We start from the raw sequence: 14,526 nt of genomic DNA on the forward strand, positions 1-14,526 counted from the left end.
TATTTTTCCTGCAGTACTGGCACATACCCCCAAGTACTTAGCATGTTCTAGGTCTGTGATAAGTTGTAAACCACAAAGATTAAACCACCATTAGGATAACATGGCATCTCTTATTTCAATTTTTCCATATAATAAATGGAAAGTAGTATCAGTACTGCTTTATCAGTGAGTACTAGCATGCTTGTTATCTAAATTGGAAGCATATGTTATTTGAAAAGATTTGCAGTTTAACAAATAACACCTTCCTGCAAGTCTCAGTGTTTTAGCAACAACAAATGTTGATTTCTTACTTGTGGTAAAATGCATGCTCAGAAATGTAACTCTGTAAGAGATGCAGTGTGGGGCTCTGCTCCATGTAGTCATTCAGAGACCGAGGCCTTCCATTTGGTGACTTTGCCATTCCCTAAGGTCTTGAAGTTCTTTGCTGGATTCTCTGAATCCAGCAGGCAGAAAAAGAGAGGGTGCTTTGTGCCTAGAGGATTATGTGAGAGACATCAGGCCTAGAAGTGCAATGTTTCCTTCTACCTATAATCCGTTGACTAGAACTCACTCATATTGCTGCATCCACTCACAGGGAAGCCTAGTAAATGCCATTTATCTTTGTGCTTAGTAGTGAAAAGAAATGAGTTTTTGTGATTCCATTGCACTATCTCTGATAAAATGAGAGTTTATAACTAACTTCCAGTTCTATAAAACTGTGGCTAATGTAAATATCATTTTTTTTCTTGAGGATCCATTTTATAAAAGAAAAAATAGTTGAGAACTAAATAAATTTAAAAATATATGAAATGTGAAAAATTTATTCTAATTAAAAACAGCAAAAAGGATTGTTGTTCAATTGTTGTTCATCGTGTGGATGGATGTTTGAGAGAGAGAAACAAAATAGCTGTCTTCTCTTCGAAATTTATTAGGATTATTGAGTTGGTCTTATCAACATCAGAGTTTGCAGAATGCCTCATATGTGAAATACATGTTCACATTTTCCCTTGTTACATGTACTTTATCTTCTTTTTACCTTCTCTTGCCAAGTTATTCTTATTCATCCATTTATTCATTCATTAAAAAATTATTGAGATCTAATTACCAGATATTCTGAGAGAAGTGGGAGGAACAAGTCATTCCTTCTGTTGTCACCCATAACTTTGTGGGGTAGACAGACATGTGAGGACAGTCTGAGGGGCACAGTGACAGAGACAAGTGCAAGAAAGCACAGGGATTGGATGAAGTTACAATTGAAAATATCATAGAGATATAGTTAAGAACTCATGCCTCTGAAAAACAATTATTAAATGCTAACTATATGTAGCTATATATTATTGGTGGAATTTGGGGTGAGGTAGTCAAACAGAGAAATTACAATATTTCTTTTAATGAAGGTTAAATAATTAATTTGATAAGATATATTTCTATGACTGAAATATAGGAAAACATTCAAACTGATTAATAAATAGTGAGCTTCTGGAAATACAACAAATAAAAAGTCAGAGGTCATTGTTGGCTGCAGGCTGCTACCATTGGGGCATCTTTGTGACATGGCCAGAAAACCTCTACTTGCCCTACATGCTGGGTACTCCAGTTAGCAAAGTCCCAGGGAGGGGAAATCAGAACAGTTAAGCTTTATTCACTGCAGGTTTTACTCTTAAAGTTGGGGAATTCGGGAGACACAGTCATTTATTTTTGAGCTCATGGAAAGAAGGGGTTGATAGTGACAGCTTCCCCCAATTAGCGGGCAGGCTCCCTACACAGCTGTGCTGGCCTATTTCAGTTAGGATCCTTTAGGACTGATGTCACCCCTGGTATGCCAGTCCTACATCGCTCATGAGCCAGTACCGCCAATCAAGCCCAAATCCAACCACATGGTATGGTCGTTATGATGTAGACAGAAAATGACATGAACTTGTCTCATTCTGATGAAAACACAAAGTTTGAAGCCAGCTCTCTGGAAGTTAGCAAAAATGACAAGACTGTAAAACTTAGACACATTTTCCTGTGATTATCTCAACTCATGATGAGTCAAGGGATGTTCCCACTCAAAAAAAAAAAAAAAAGAAAAGAAAAGAAAGGCTATACTTTTTACACTATGGATAGGTCACTTTTGAGTCACCTGGCTCATGAGAACACAAGATCCAGTAGAATATGCATAACGAAGCAAGAGTAGAATGGAACTTAAATAATTAAGTGTGAGAAACTTAGACCTGGAACCTGAAATAGACAAATTTAAAGCAGAGCTGTCACTTGACCAGAGAAACCAGACTCGATGTGTGAAGTTAGAAAACACCAAATGCATGGAGAATTAGAGAACTGTGTGATGGTCTCCGTAAGTTCTTTCTTCTCTTAATTTAATTCACAAACAGTTATGGTGCTTGTGTATATGAGCCATTCTACTAGGTGTTGCTGAAAATGCAGAAATTCACAGGAAACTATTTTTTTTTCCTGAAAAAGTTTTAAATTATATTTTGATTAAGTCATAATAAAGGGGAGAACCAAAATACCAGATCACATCTTATCCAAACATAAACCCTGTGCAAAGTGCAAAAAGATAACTGGGTTAAAAAAAGTAATACAGCTCTGGCTGGTGTGGCTCAGTGGATTGACTGCCGGCCTGCAAACCAGAGGGTTGTGGGTTCGATTCCCAGTCAGGGCAAAAGCCTGGTTTCATGGGGAGAGGCAACCACACATTGATGTTTCTCTCCCTCTCTTTAAAAAAGAAAAGAAAAAAAATGAGTACAAAGTACAGAGGTTAACCACACTTCACTGATTAAAATTATACAAATCAAATCTCCTATCATGTAGTTATAAGGATATAAGAATGAACTTTGTGCAACTACTAAGTTTGAGTAACAGCTTACCCCATGATATGCTAGAAAACTATTTTCTGGTTTATTAACATATTGATAAAAATGAATCAACATGTATTAACACTCACTGAAATGCACAAATGCATTCATATATTCATTCTCTCACTTTCTCTGAAAAGTCTTCAATATCCATGTAGTCTTTCAAGGAAAAAAATTCCTGGTGTAACAGGATTCTTTTGTAGTTCACTAGTGACCACTATTGGACATACTTCTCTCAACTTATATAAAGCAATAGCACTGGCTCACATGAAAATAATAACGGAGGCCAGATAATGGTCCTGAACAGACTGAAACACTAAAAACAGGAGCCTGAGAAAACAAAAATGCAGCTGACCATGTCTAGACAAGAAACTGCACAAAAGCATGAAGAAAATAATGTTAAAAGAAATACCTCACTATGTTTTGCAGATTTATGTAAAGGGATCCTTAAGTTTGATTTAAAGACAATCTAGGCATGATAATAAACAAAAGATGCAGAATGAACACTTAGAAAAAGGTGCTTGTGTGTACACACACATGCATACACACATGCACACATGCAAACACTCACTCTCATTGTGGCAGGCCACAGTCTGCTGTAAATAAGGGATTTAACATTCATTCCACAGGCTAATGGTGCTTCTCTCCATCCAAGACAGATCCACTTAGATAATAGTGGAGGAGATTGCCAGAGTGACTGAAGGGAATGGGCTATTGTGTTTGACTAGTTTCCATGTATAAATTAGTGCAGAGAAGAAAAAGAAATTCAACAGAAAAACACATGTACTTTATTATAATTCCAAGTGTTACTCTTGCAACTTCCACAATAGCAGGAGAAAGAGCTTAAAACCACTTAAAAGAAACAAAAAGCAAATGCAAATTTGATGAAATGCCTTTCTGACAAGAAGTGATTTGACTTTAAATTTGGATGGACACATATGTCAATGGCTGGTCATGGTTTCTGCAACATTCCTTTTGAGCTAAACAATTGGGACAAAAAAGGGAGAATGAAATAGGGCAGTGGGGTGGGAAGATGTGGACAGTAGGGTTATGTGGCTTGATTTGACCTGAATATCAGGGTGAAAAATCTCTTGATCAGTACCACTGTCCTAGGTGTCCAGAATAAAAATAAAATCTCTGATGTGAGCTTTGCACAAAAATATGGGTCATAGCTTTAAACAGATACAAAAGACAAAGGGACTTCATTTTCCTCAGGAATAATGCTCCAAATAAAAAGGACTTTGGTGAACAACACTCGGTATTTGCACACACTCATGAGTCAAGTCAGATACAGACGATTCAGCTGTCAGTGATAGGAAGGTTGTTTTGAAGTTGCAACTGGCTTGCCACTAAACAAACAGGATGTTTTCCAATTAAATTAAAGAGATCTTTCAAAATTGCTTAAATTAATTATAGAGTAGACAGACTCTTATAATGTGTAAAAGAATTAAAGAAAAAACAAGTCAACCAGTTCAATTTCTCTATCTAGACTGAAGGTCCAAGGGTGGGAGAAGAGACAGAGAAGGAGGGAGAGAGAGAAGCACTGATACAAGAGAAAAGCATCAGTTAGTTGCATGTTGTAGGCTCCCAGACCAGAAATCGAACCTGCAACCTAGGTATGTGCCCTGACCAGAAATTGAAGCAACAGCCTTTCGGCGTATGGGACAACCCTCCAACCAACTGAGCCACCCTGGCCAAGGCACATTCCAGTTCTAAGTCAACTACTGAACAGACTGAAGGTTGCTGTCTCTTAGGTCAGTAATTTAATTTTGGCTACAAAGCTAAAGTGGCAGTTAATGAGCAAGTATAACAATTACCTATAATATGTACACATCTTTAAGGGCCAAGATGATGCAAAAAGCCTAAATATCTCACAGTCCACAGACCAACCTATGCCATTATTTCCATCATTGCTAAATATTTTATAATCACAGTGCAAAGCAGACAAGTTATTTTCTCTCCATTATGTGTTTGATTTTGGGGCTTGAATATAAGCTTAGTATTTCCTTATCTGTAAAATGGGTTTAAAAATGTCTTATTTGCAAGTTTATCATGTGGATGATTTATAATGCTTTTCAAACAACTGGCCTCGAGTTTGGTCCTTCAGGACACCCAGCATGTGGCAGGTGTTATCAGTGCTGTTATCACGCTGCACAGGACTAGTATCTGGGCACTCACCAACTAGTTCTCTCACTTTTCTAGTATAACACGACTCTCAGAATCCCTGTTCATCTAAATACAGGTATGAAACAAACCTGGGCTTGATTTCATTTTATCCTCAATACAATTATTGTAATGTAAACAAAATATGTTTTATGTTTTAAATCTGAAATGTCTCATTATGTGCTCAAATACACATATGAAGAGTCAACATATCAAAGAGGGATGTGATGCATTTACCAAATGGGTAACAACACAACCCATTCCCGAATGGGAAAGTTTTTTCCAAAGTAAAATGAGATCATACTTCATATGGAAGATAGCAAAAAAGTAATGTGCACTGGCAATTTGCTTTATGATACAATTAGATGGGAAAATAACACACAGTTTTTAAAATCATAAAGAAAAAAAGATGAGGCAACCTAATGGTCTGTATATAAGTAACACGTCCCATATGGAAAAAATGAGGCACCTTTCATAAATTGCTTGCTTCAGTAGTCATAAAGCACACCTAAACATTCTACTTTTTATATTCCTCTGAGCAACTAAAACTCACAGTCCATTCATGCCTAAAATTCAGTTTGCCTTTAAATTTTCAAGAAAACTTAAAAATACATTTCTATATTTACAGCATTTGCAATGTAGCATTATGATTTCTTGGCTACAGTGATGCAAATAAGTGGAAATGTATAAAATAGTTAATCACTGTCTGATTACTCTATTTGATGAATCTTCCTGGAGTTTTTCAATTTGTACCAAATGGCTTACTTCCCTTCTTCATAATTATAGTGTAGATCAAATTTGCCAAAGTGTAATCAGAACAAAACATTCCTTCACTATCGACTAATCAATGCAACCTATATATTTGTTGCATTTTTCCCTTGTCCCCTTCTTGCCTTGTTGCCTTCCGAGGAAGTGCTGGCATGCCACAAATGTGACAGGGAGAGCTACAATCACGTTTGTTTGGAATCAGCGTGTGCAAGTTTTGGAATCAAACCTTCAGATGAGGTTTACTAAGCTGCCTGCCCAGAACACTCTGGTTTAAAAAATGTGCATTGCTATTAATATTTTGAGTGTAGATTTTTTTGGACAGTAAATGTTCATTTTCTGCCCATAAAACCAAGTATGAGTCACAATGGAACATTTACTTCGAGTCAAAAATGCAGTGTGTGCTGATGTTCAAGAGCAGAGCATCTTATCACTGTGACTATGGAAAGCAGCCATACGGAAAGTCAGCATTTTCTTCTTCTTCAAAAGCAGATCTGAGATCAAAGACCATAATCCTCAATTCATAAATACCAGCATTAACTTGTATCCATAGATGACTTGCAGTAATTATGAGCTATAATCCGGGTTGGCTGCAAAAAGGCTCTCATTCCCTCTTTTACCTGGTTCCATAGCACATGTTCACAGAGGGAGAAGAATTCTTAAAAGGCGGTGGGGGAAAGCCCCTCACAGCCCATCCTTCAAAAAATTCCAGGAATCACAGTGGGTGAGTTTGATTTGAGGATGCCTGTCACCCAAATGCCAAGCATACACACCACCATTTATACAGTCCCCAGCTCAGAAACTCTGTGCAGTCTATCCCAAAGTTCATGTCTCGATATTATTATAGACCTCTAACTAATCCCACAAAGTCTGGCAGACTTCATTTTGCTTGGGAAGTTGGGATTAAAGTTCTGAACGAATTTTTTTAATCATGTAGGCTTATTTTACTTGGAGTTTGAAGATAAAGATACACCCCACACACATACACAGCACCCCAACAGCACCCAGACTAAATGGCAATAGCAATGTATAGAAAGGAAAAGGCATTTACCAGGAGCAGGAAAGCCAGAAAGAGGAGCGGTGTGCCAGGAGTTGCCCGACGGCAGCATTCCATGCTTGGATCCTTGCCGGAATCCGAATCGGACACTGAATAAACTGCTAAGTGCTCCTCTGCCTGCTGTCACATCCAGTCCTGGTGCTAACACTCCAGCCCTGCCTATCAGCTTCCATCAGCCCCGCTCACATTTCCTGACTAGGGGTGGGTGGGTAGGTGGATGGGTGGGGGGTAAGCTGAATGGAATCTCTCTCCGAGCAGGCAGCCAGCCAATCAGGCTCCTGCTAATCAGACATGCTGAATAACAAAGCCAGGGGGACAGAGAAAGTGTAACAGTGCGAGCAAAGGGGGGGGTGGAAGAAAAAGAAAGGAGACCAGAGCACGCAGCAGAGCGAGAAGAGAAATGCAAAAGATGCAGAATTGCACGAGATGAAACCAAGCCCTGTGTTATTAACTAACCTGGTTAGTTCTTTGTGAGATCCTTCTCTTTGCCATTTACGTGTGCTGATGCCTGTTGCTTTGTAAAGTACAGTAGCTCCCTGTGACTCTGTATTGTTCCATTCAGGAGAGAAACTTAATCCCTGTCAATATATAACATATGCCATAAAGGGAAAGAATCACAGACAAAACCTGACTTAATGTGCCCTTTAAATGTGTTCTGTACAACTGCTTTATTCCTCTTCCATAAAGTTGCTCTTTATTTTCCCCCTTGACTTGGAAAAGGGAGACTATATAAATTTTTGAAAGTTACTCACTAAACCTGAATAGGGGCATAAGTTAGTTTGTATATTAATGGCTTGATCTGTAAGAAAGGGAAGTCGATTTTTTCAAAAGTGACAATTTAAGACATCCAAGGTTTACTAAGGCTAAATGCACAATTAGACATTTAGATCCACTAGTTTTAAAAGAAGCCCTTAACAAAGATCTGGGATGAGTGGCACTGAAAATTGGGGTTGAGGAACAGCCTGGTTTTGACACACTGCCAACTCTCAAGTATCTGCTTTAGTGAGAGGAGAGGAAAAAAAGGGTGAATTAAATCCTCAGTTAATCCCCAAACCTTTTAATGGATAGTTTCAGCCTCCTTCTTCATGGACTTTATCAGAGCTGCTACACTGCAGCAGAAAAGGCTGAAGTGAGTTTTGCCTCCGTTTTCCTTCCAACGCTGCCAGAGGGCTGGATGCAAAGATGACCTTCCAGGTCCGGCCCAGCCCTGGAGGAAGTGCTAATGAGCAGTGAAACGATGGCAAGGCCAAGAGAAGGTCAGGAAGCTTCTGAGTCAGGTTAACCCACCAGCAAGCAAAAATTTCATTCTGCCGGAGGAGGATTTAATTCCAGTATTAGAAAAGTGTCAAGTGTCCAACAAAGACATCTTTCCCCTTATCTGCTAAGGAAATCATTGAGTATTTGAAAGAATGAAATAGCAAACTTGGTCTTACATTTCCATAGGTATGTCACCAGGAAGTTTTTCCTTTATAGATCTCCTGATAGCCGAGAAACAGATATGGTTGAGGTAGAAGATACTTAGAATTAATGTTCTTTCCTTTCATTAAAAAATACCAACAAGAGGCATGAAACACACAAATATGGAAAACCTGACAAAGCCGTAAAGGCATGTGAATACAAGCAGGTTTGCCTATATACGTATCTGCTGTGCTCCTTTACAAAAAGGTGAAGAAAAGCAGGTTGTTCAACTTCAGGTTACTTTCTTCATATGGCATAGCAATTAAGACAGAAGAGCTTTAAAATTCCCATTTTAAACCTGTGAGGAAAATCAAGAGCATACAAATATCCAGCTTTTGCTCACCTAGAAAAGTAGATAGTACAAATCCATAACAGAAGGCCTGTTCTTAAAGCATGCATTTCTCTTTTACAGAGATTCTTTTAATAAATCTCTCCAAAACTACCTAATGCTCATAAACTAAAGAGTGTTCATGATTATCTGTGAAAATGCTTGACTGGTGTTATCTGAAATCTTTATCATATTAAAAATGATTTGATTGAAATAAACCCTCATTTACTCTATATATCTCCCTTTTACACATTGGAGCTTTCTGCTACAGGGTTTTTTCCTTCTATCAGACTCATTAACTAAAGAGTTCCAACTAGTTCTGTAAAAACATGGAATATTTAATCTAACACCACTTTCTCCTTCTACACACATAAATTTCATGCGTCAGGTAGGTCAAAAAGGAAGAACAGATGCTGGAGAAACAATAATGGTAAAAATGGTGATGACACAATACCATTTGTAGAAGACTAGAGAAAAAAGGTTGGTAAGAGGATAACTGGTAGCCACTTGTATGGTAGTCTAGGTTCCTTCCTGCTTTGGAAACAAATGCTGTCTAGATATGCTGAGTCAGAGACTTCTGCCTTGGAACTTTGAGCACACATCAAAGTACAGTGAGATGGTCACCTCAAGCTACTGACTGGTACAGTATTGCTAAGTTAAGCTCTAAATCATTTATTGAATGCCTGGAGGATGCCCACTGCAGTGCCTCATGCTTCTGGTCCCTATGCTAGTAGCATTTCCTTTCTTGCTGGGGATGCCCCAAGGACTGAGGAAAGGCAATGGCGTAGTCAAGCAATACACTCTACAGGGCAAACCCTGCTTACTGTAACTTCAGAAATACAAGGTCAAGTGGGGTTAGGGTGATCGAGGTAAAATTTGGGGATGAGCTAATTTTGATAAGTAGCAAAGTTTATATGATATAGCTTTAAAGTTTGCAAAATTTTACATCCACAATCTCATTTGACCTTGTGACTATTCTGTAAAGCTGGTTAAGTAGCTCACCCCATTTTAGCTATTCGAAAACTGAGGCTCAGAGAAATGCGATGACTTGCCTTAGGCACCACTGGCTTGAACTGGCTTTTGAACGAGGTCTTCTGACTTTGACTCACTCTCATCTCATATATACACACATACACACATATGTTTCTATGTATATATGTGTGCATACACACTCACAAACATTCAGCTGTTGGTAGTGGTGTCATAGTGGTTAAAGGGGAAGTTTATAATGAAGCAATGGAGCAGAAGGCAGCCTACCCAGGTTTTACTATGGGTACATGTTACCTGACAGTGGAAAGTATCTTATATTAGCATATGGCTTCTCTGTCTCCTATTTTCATCATTTCTAAAACCTTTATCAGTGCCAAGGACAAATAACATCAAACTCTAGGTGATCTAGATCCATACTAACAGCAACCTGGGAAAGGCCTCTTATGGCATCTGAGCAGGGCATTGGCCGGGTTCCTTTTTTCCTCTTCAGGTATCTAAATTAAAGCTGTCTGCCAGTGTCTGAGCAGCAGCAGCAGCAGCAGCGCAGCAGCAGCAGCAGCAGCAGCAGCAGCAGCAGCCCTGGCTGCTGTAATACTGGTTACCGGCTCCCTGCACAATATATTAGGTGAAATAAAAGCAGAAGCAAGAGTGTCAGGGCTGTCTGAAGCATCATTCCAAATGGTATGGATTTAACAATACTTAATTTAAAAAACACCAGCTTGGACAGGAGCAAGCTGTTAACATTCAGTGTACTTTATGGCAGGAAAGAGTGAGCTAAACTCTTGGAATTTCTCTCCCTGGGGAGAGTAGGTTACAGTGTTCATGATGGAGCCACCTGTCTCTTCCTGAGATTGGACCTTCTTGCGTGGCCCTCCAGTCGAACTGGGGTCAAAAGGGCAGATGGTCTCCTGAAAATAACTCAGGGGTGGGGGGTGTTGACTAGCTCTGGGTAGGGCCTCATCTCCCCTCCTGAAAGAGGTGGTTATGGTGGTGCCTGGGCCTTACTATCCTCACCGGCATGTGTGGAAGTTGTGTGATTTCCCTGGCTAATTCTGAAAATTAAAGGGAGGTAAAATGGTGTGAGAATGAATAATATAAAACTACAGGAAGCCGACTGCTGATCTCAGGGACAGAGCTGGAATTTGAGTAGGTGTCTAGCTCTCTAATTCACCTAATACCCATGTAACATCTCAGTGATTGGAGTGTTTGCTAAAATTTTCAAGTCATCTTTCACACCTAACCTAATGTGATGTGAACAGAAACTCTGTAGGGTAGAGGGTAATTTTTATCCTCATTTTACTGATGAGGAAACTAGTGCTCTTTTAAGGTAAGTGGGTTCAGCAAAGTTACTTATTAGCAGCTAAAAAAATTGGAGCCATATCTAAGGTGGTTTGACTTTTCCCTGTACAACTCTCTGAGAAGTTAATGAAAATAGCTACATTTACTGAGTCTCTCAATGACTGAGTCTTATATTTATTATTTCTTTTAATTCTCACAACAACCTTACAGAGTAGGTACACTTATTATCCTCATATGGATGTTATTTATGACAAATCTGCCATCAACATTCATACCAACCAGCACCTTCCTGAAACAGAGAGTCCAAAAACTGGGAACTACATTTCCCAGACTACCTTGCAGCTAGGGTACTAGACATAAGTTAGATTTGGTCACTCAGAAATACTCCCATAAGATTTGGAAGGTGGAAGTGAGGTAGAAACCATACTTTGCTATTTATGTTTGTAAAAATAAATATATAGAGCAGTATGGTGTATCAGCAGCCATGCTAGCCAGTCACCACCTTTGTAGATGTCCAGAGGTAGACTTGAGGAATGCAGTTGACTGGATGGATAGAGAATGTGGGCATGGTTCTTGCAGCCCCTACAATTCCATTCAGCAGGTGACTTCCTGGTTATTGAAAGAGGCAGCAGCTCCTGTGGTGAGCTGTTGCTGTGGAGTAGCAGGGCAGTCTTCAGAAAGCTCAAACTAGAGACTTCTTCCATTGGCGATTCCAATTTTCTGTTAGTTAATTAATATCCCATACTATAACAATTTATGCTTCAATTAGCAAGGATAAATTCTGTTCTCTGCAACAGAATCCTTGACTGATACATCCTCTTTAACAGGAGAGAAAACTAAGGCCCAGAGATTGAAATAACTTGCCTAAGATCACCTACCCAGAGAGGGGAAAGGCCAAGATCCTAGACCATCTGTGTTCCTAGCTACTATGCCATGCTGCCTCTTTGTAGAACAAAGGGCCATTTAAAAAAGGGAGAATTTAAAGAAGGGAGAGGTCATTGCCAGTTTGAGGACTTAGTGAGGAGTACCCAAGGGGAAGAAATAGAAATTGAAAAAGACCTTGATATACACAGTCTTTTAGGAGATGAAAAGAAAAGGAGAAGACTGCAGGTGAGTAGAACAAAGTAAGCAGAGAGAAAGCAGGAACATTTGAGACCTAAGCTTTTACTTACCCTGACCTGCACTATGTTAGGCTGTTTAAGGGGGGAAAAGCATGTTTTTAAATTCTTTGTCCCATGGTCTCCCTTTCCCTACAAAGTGTCTAGTACTGCATGTTCCATATGGAAGGAATGCAACAAATTTTAAATTTTGATTTGTTTTGATTTTTCTCTAGCTGCTCAAAACATTAAGAACCTCAACTCACATTATTTCCTAGTGCCTGCAATGCTTAATTCAATACTTCTCACACTGTAGCTACTTGGTTGGAATCTGTGATGCTGGCTGATGGCAGAAAGTAATTCTGAAGACTGCTTGGTGTAACCCAAAGAACCCAGATTTTGGAGCTCATCTGTTCAAATACTAGCTGTTCCACTGATTATCGGAAAAACTTTAAGGGAATACATTGCTGGAAGACTCTGAGCCCAGTCTTTTCTTTGTTTTGTTTTTGTTATAAGCTGTTAAATGATGAAAACAATGCTTAACACCAGAGAGCTGGTGTGGGCAGTGTGGCTCAGAGCTTGATACAAAGTAAGAGATCAATAATCATTACCACGATAGACAGTGGGTATGTGAGTGTGTACTACACTCATCTTTCAACTTCTCTGTGTGCTTGAAAATCCTAATAAAACATTGGAAAATTCATTGCCATAATTTAGATGGTAATTGTAGGACTTTTTCTTCCCCTAAACAAACAAACAAACAAACAAACAAACACATAACAGAGCCCTGAACTGCACTGGGAGGATAAAATTATTCTCTAGCCCCAAACTGGAGGTCCATCTCCATTTTTCCACATTACGGCTGTTATGTCACAGATCTTGGAAGTTTCTTATTGAATTACAACCAACAAACACTTATGGAGCACCTACTGTGTGCAAGGCATGATAAGGAGAAAATTCTGACAACAGATAAACTGCATTTTGTAGACATTTTGACATAGAGAGACATCAATTTAATCGCTGAGGTTTGAATTATGGTTGCAATATTCATATATTAAACCCAAATGGAATATATAAATCCAAGGCCCTTGATTCTTAGTTGAGTACTATTTCCATGACATCACCCTCTACAGATAAAATAATTATACCAGAGCCAGACAATAAGGTGAAGGGGTGTTAACAGATTTATAGACAATACAGAGAGAGCAGGATTAAAATGCAAAAGCCAAATTCCTCAGCTTGGCATTCAAGGACCTCCCTGATCTGCCTCCAGTCCCAGGATAATAGAAAGTCATGCTCCAGCCCAATTGAAATACCTGATATTGCCCCAGTACTCCAAGTCCCCTCACTTCTCTATATCCATTCATCGTGTCCCTTCTGCCTGTAAGGCCCTCCCTGCCATCTCTGCCTTACTAAAGTCCATTTTAACCTTCAAAGTGTAGCTCTAAGGTCAGTTCTTCCACAAAGCCTTGAACATAATTGACATTAGATAAATACTTGTTAAATTAACATATGAGTTAGTGAACATATGCTATGTCTACATATACGGGAGCAGGGAAAAAAAGCAAGAGAAAAAAAGCAAGCAAAAGAAAACATGGCCTCTGAAAACTAAGGCAAAATGTGAGTTGAAACTGAAATAAAATTTGAATTTTTAAATAGCACTTAAACCATGGAAAATCAGAGTTCTCTTACTCTAAAACAAAATATATTATTGTGAGTATGCAATTTTATTCCTGTTATATGCTGGTTATATTTGCTAACACCAGCTGGATGAATAGTTTCCCTGTTAAGTTAGAAAGATTATCTCATATCACAATTATAAATACTGTCAAAAATATAAAAAACTACCAAATAATAAAATCATGAAAAAAAACTCTGCAACTAAAAATAATTTACAGTATAGTATAGCTTTCTTTTTCAGGTTCACGAAAGGACATGGAGTTTGTGGGTAAAACTGGATGTTTTATCTTTTCTACTTGAACATGTAGTGGGCTTTTCTTTTGAAAAGACTTCATGAAGAAATTTTGAAATTGGTAAATGTGGCAAAAGAGAAAATTTATATAGAATAAAAACACAAAGTATTAAATATAAGCCAACAACAACAAAAACATTACCAGTATGCAAGTATCCTGAGGGAGAAACATGAGGTATAATTGCAAGAATGAGGTAAAAGAATCCAGAGATTTATTTTTTTACACATACATTTCCTAGAAGTTAAAATCAAATATTGGTTTCACAGCACAGAGCCTGGTAGTTATAGAAGGCATAGGATTCCTAGGATAAAGAGAACCCCTGGCCCTCAGATGTGATTATAAGGTCAGAGTCAATCACAAAAGCCTTTTGGGAGCAGCTGGGTAGGATACAAGTCCTTGCCTTGAGGTTTCTTCCATTTAAGTCCAGCAAGCTAAGTTTGCTGTGTGTCACCTGAGGATACTTCTAGGATGAATACCAGTGGAGGCATGTCTGCAGTGTGCAAAGTCCAAGGCATGTGACTCTGATAGTTTTCTCATGGTCTTCATTAGAGAGTTATAC

General features: G+C 38.7%; 1 protein-coding gene across 2 annotated transcripts in view; it reads right to left on the reverse strand.

The window, feature by feature from the left end:
* Positions 1-14,526, reverse strand: part of ADAMTSL1 (ADAMTS like 1) — a 924,426-nt gene that overhangs the window by 416,454 nt on the left and 493,446 nt on the right. Inside the window, exon 1 of one of the 2 annotated variants that reach the window (XM_045840785.1) lies at positions 6,817-6,987. The exons of the other annotated variant lie outside the window; for it this stretch is intronic. Within the exon in view, the coding sequence (XP_045696741.1) occupies positions 6,817-6,879 (63 nt within the window). The 5' untranslated portion in view covers positions 6,880-6,987. Of the gene's footprint in view, positions 1-6,816; positions 6,988-14,526 lie in introns of those variants that run through there. 2 annotated transcript variants of the gene reach the window in all.

The sequence above is a fragment of the Phyllostomus hastatus genome, unplaced genomic scaffold, assembly GCF_019186645.2.
Source record: "Phyllostomus hastatus isolate PE091 unplaced genomic scaffold, TTU_PhHast_1.1 phas_contig_34, whole genome shotgun sequence".
Taxonomy (NCBI): Eukaryota; Metazoa; Chordata; class Mammalia; order Chiroptera; family Phyllostomidae; genus Phyllostomus; species Phyllostomus hastatus.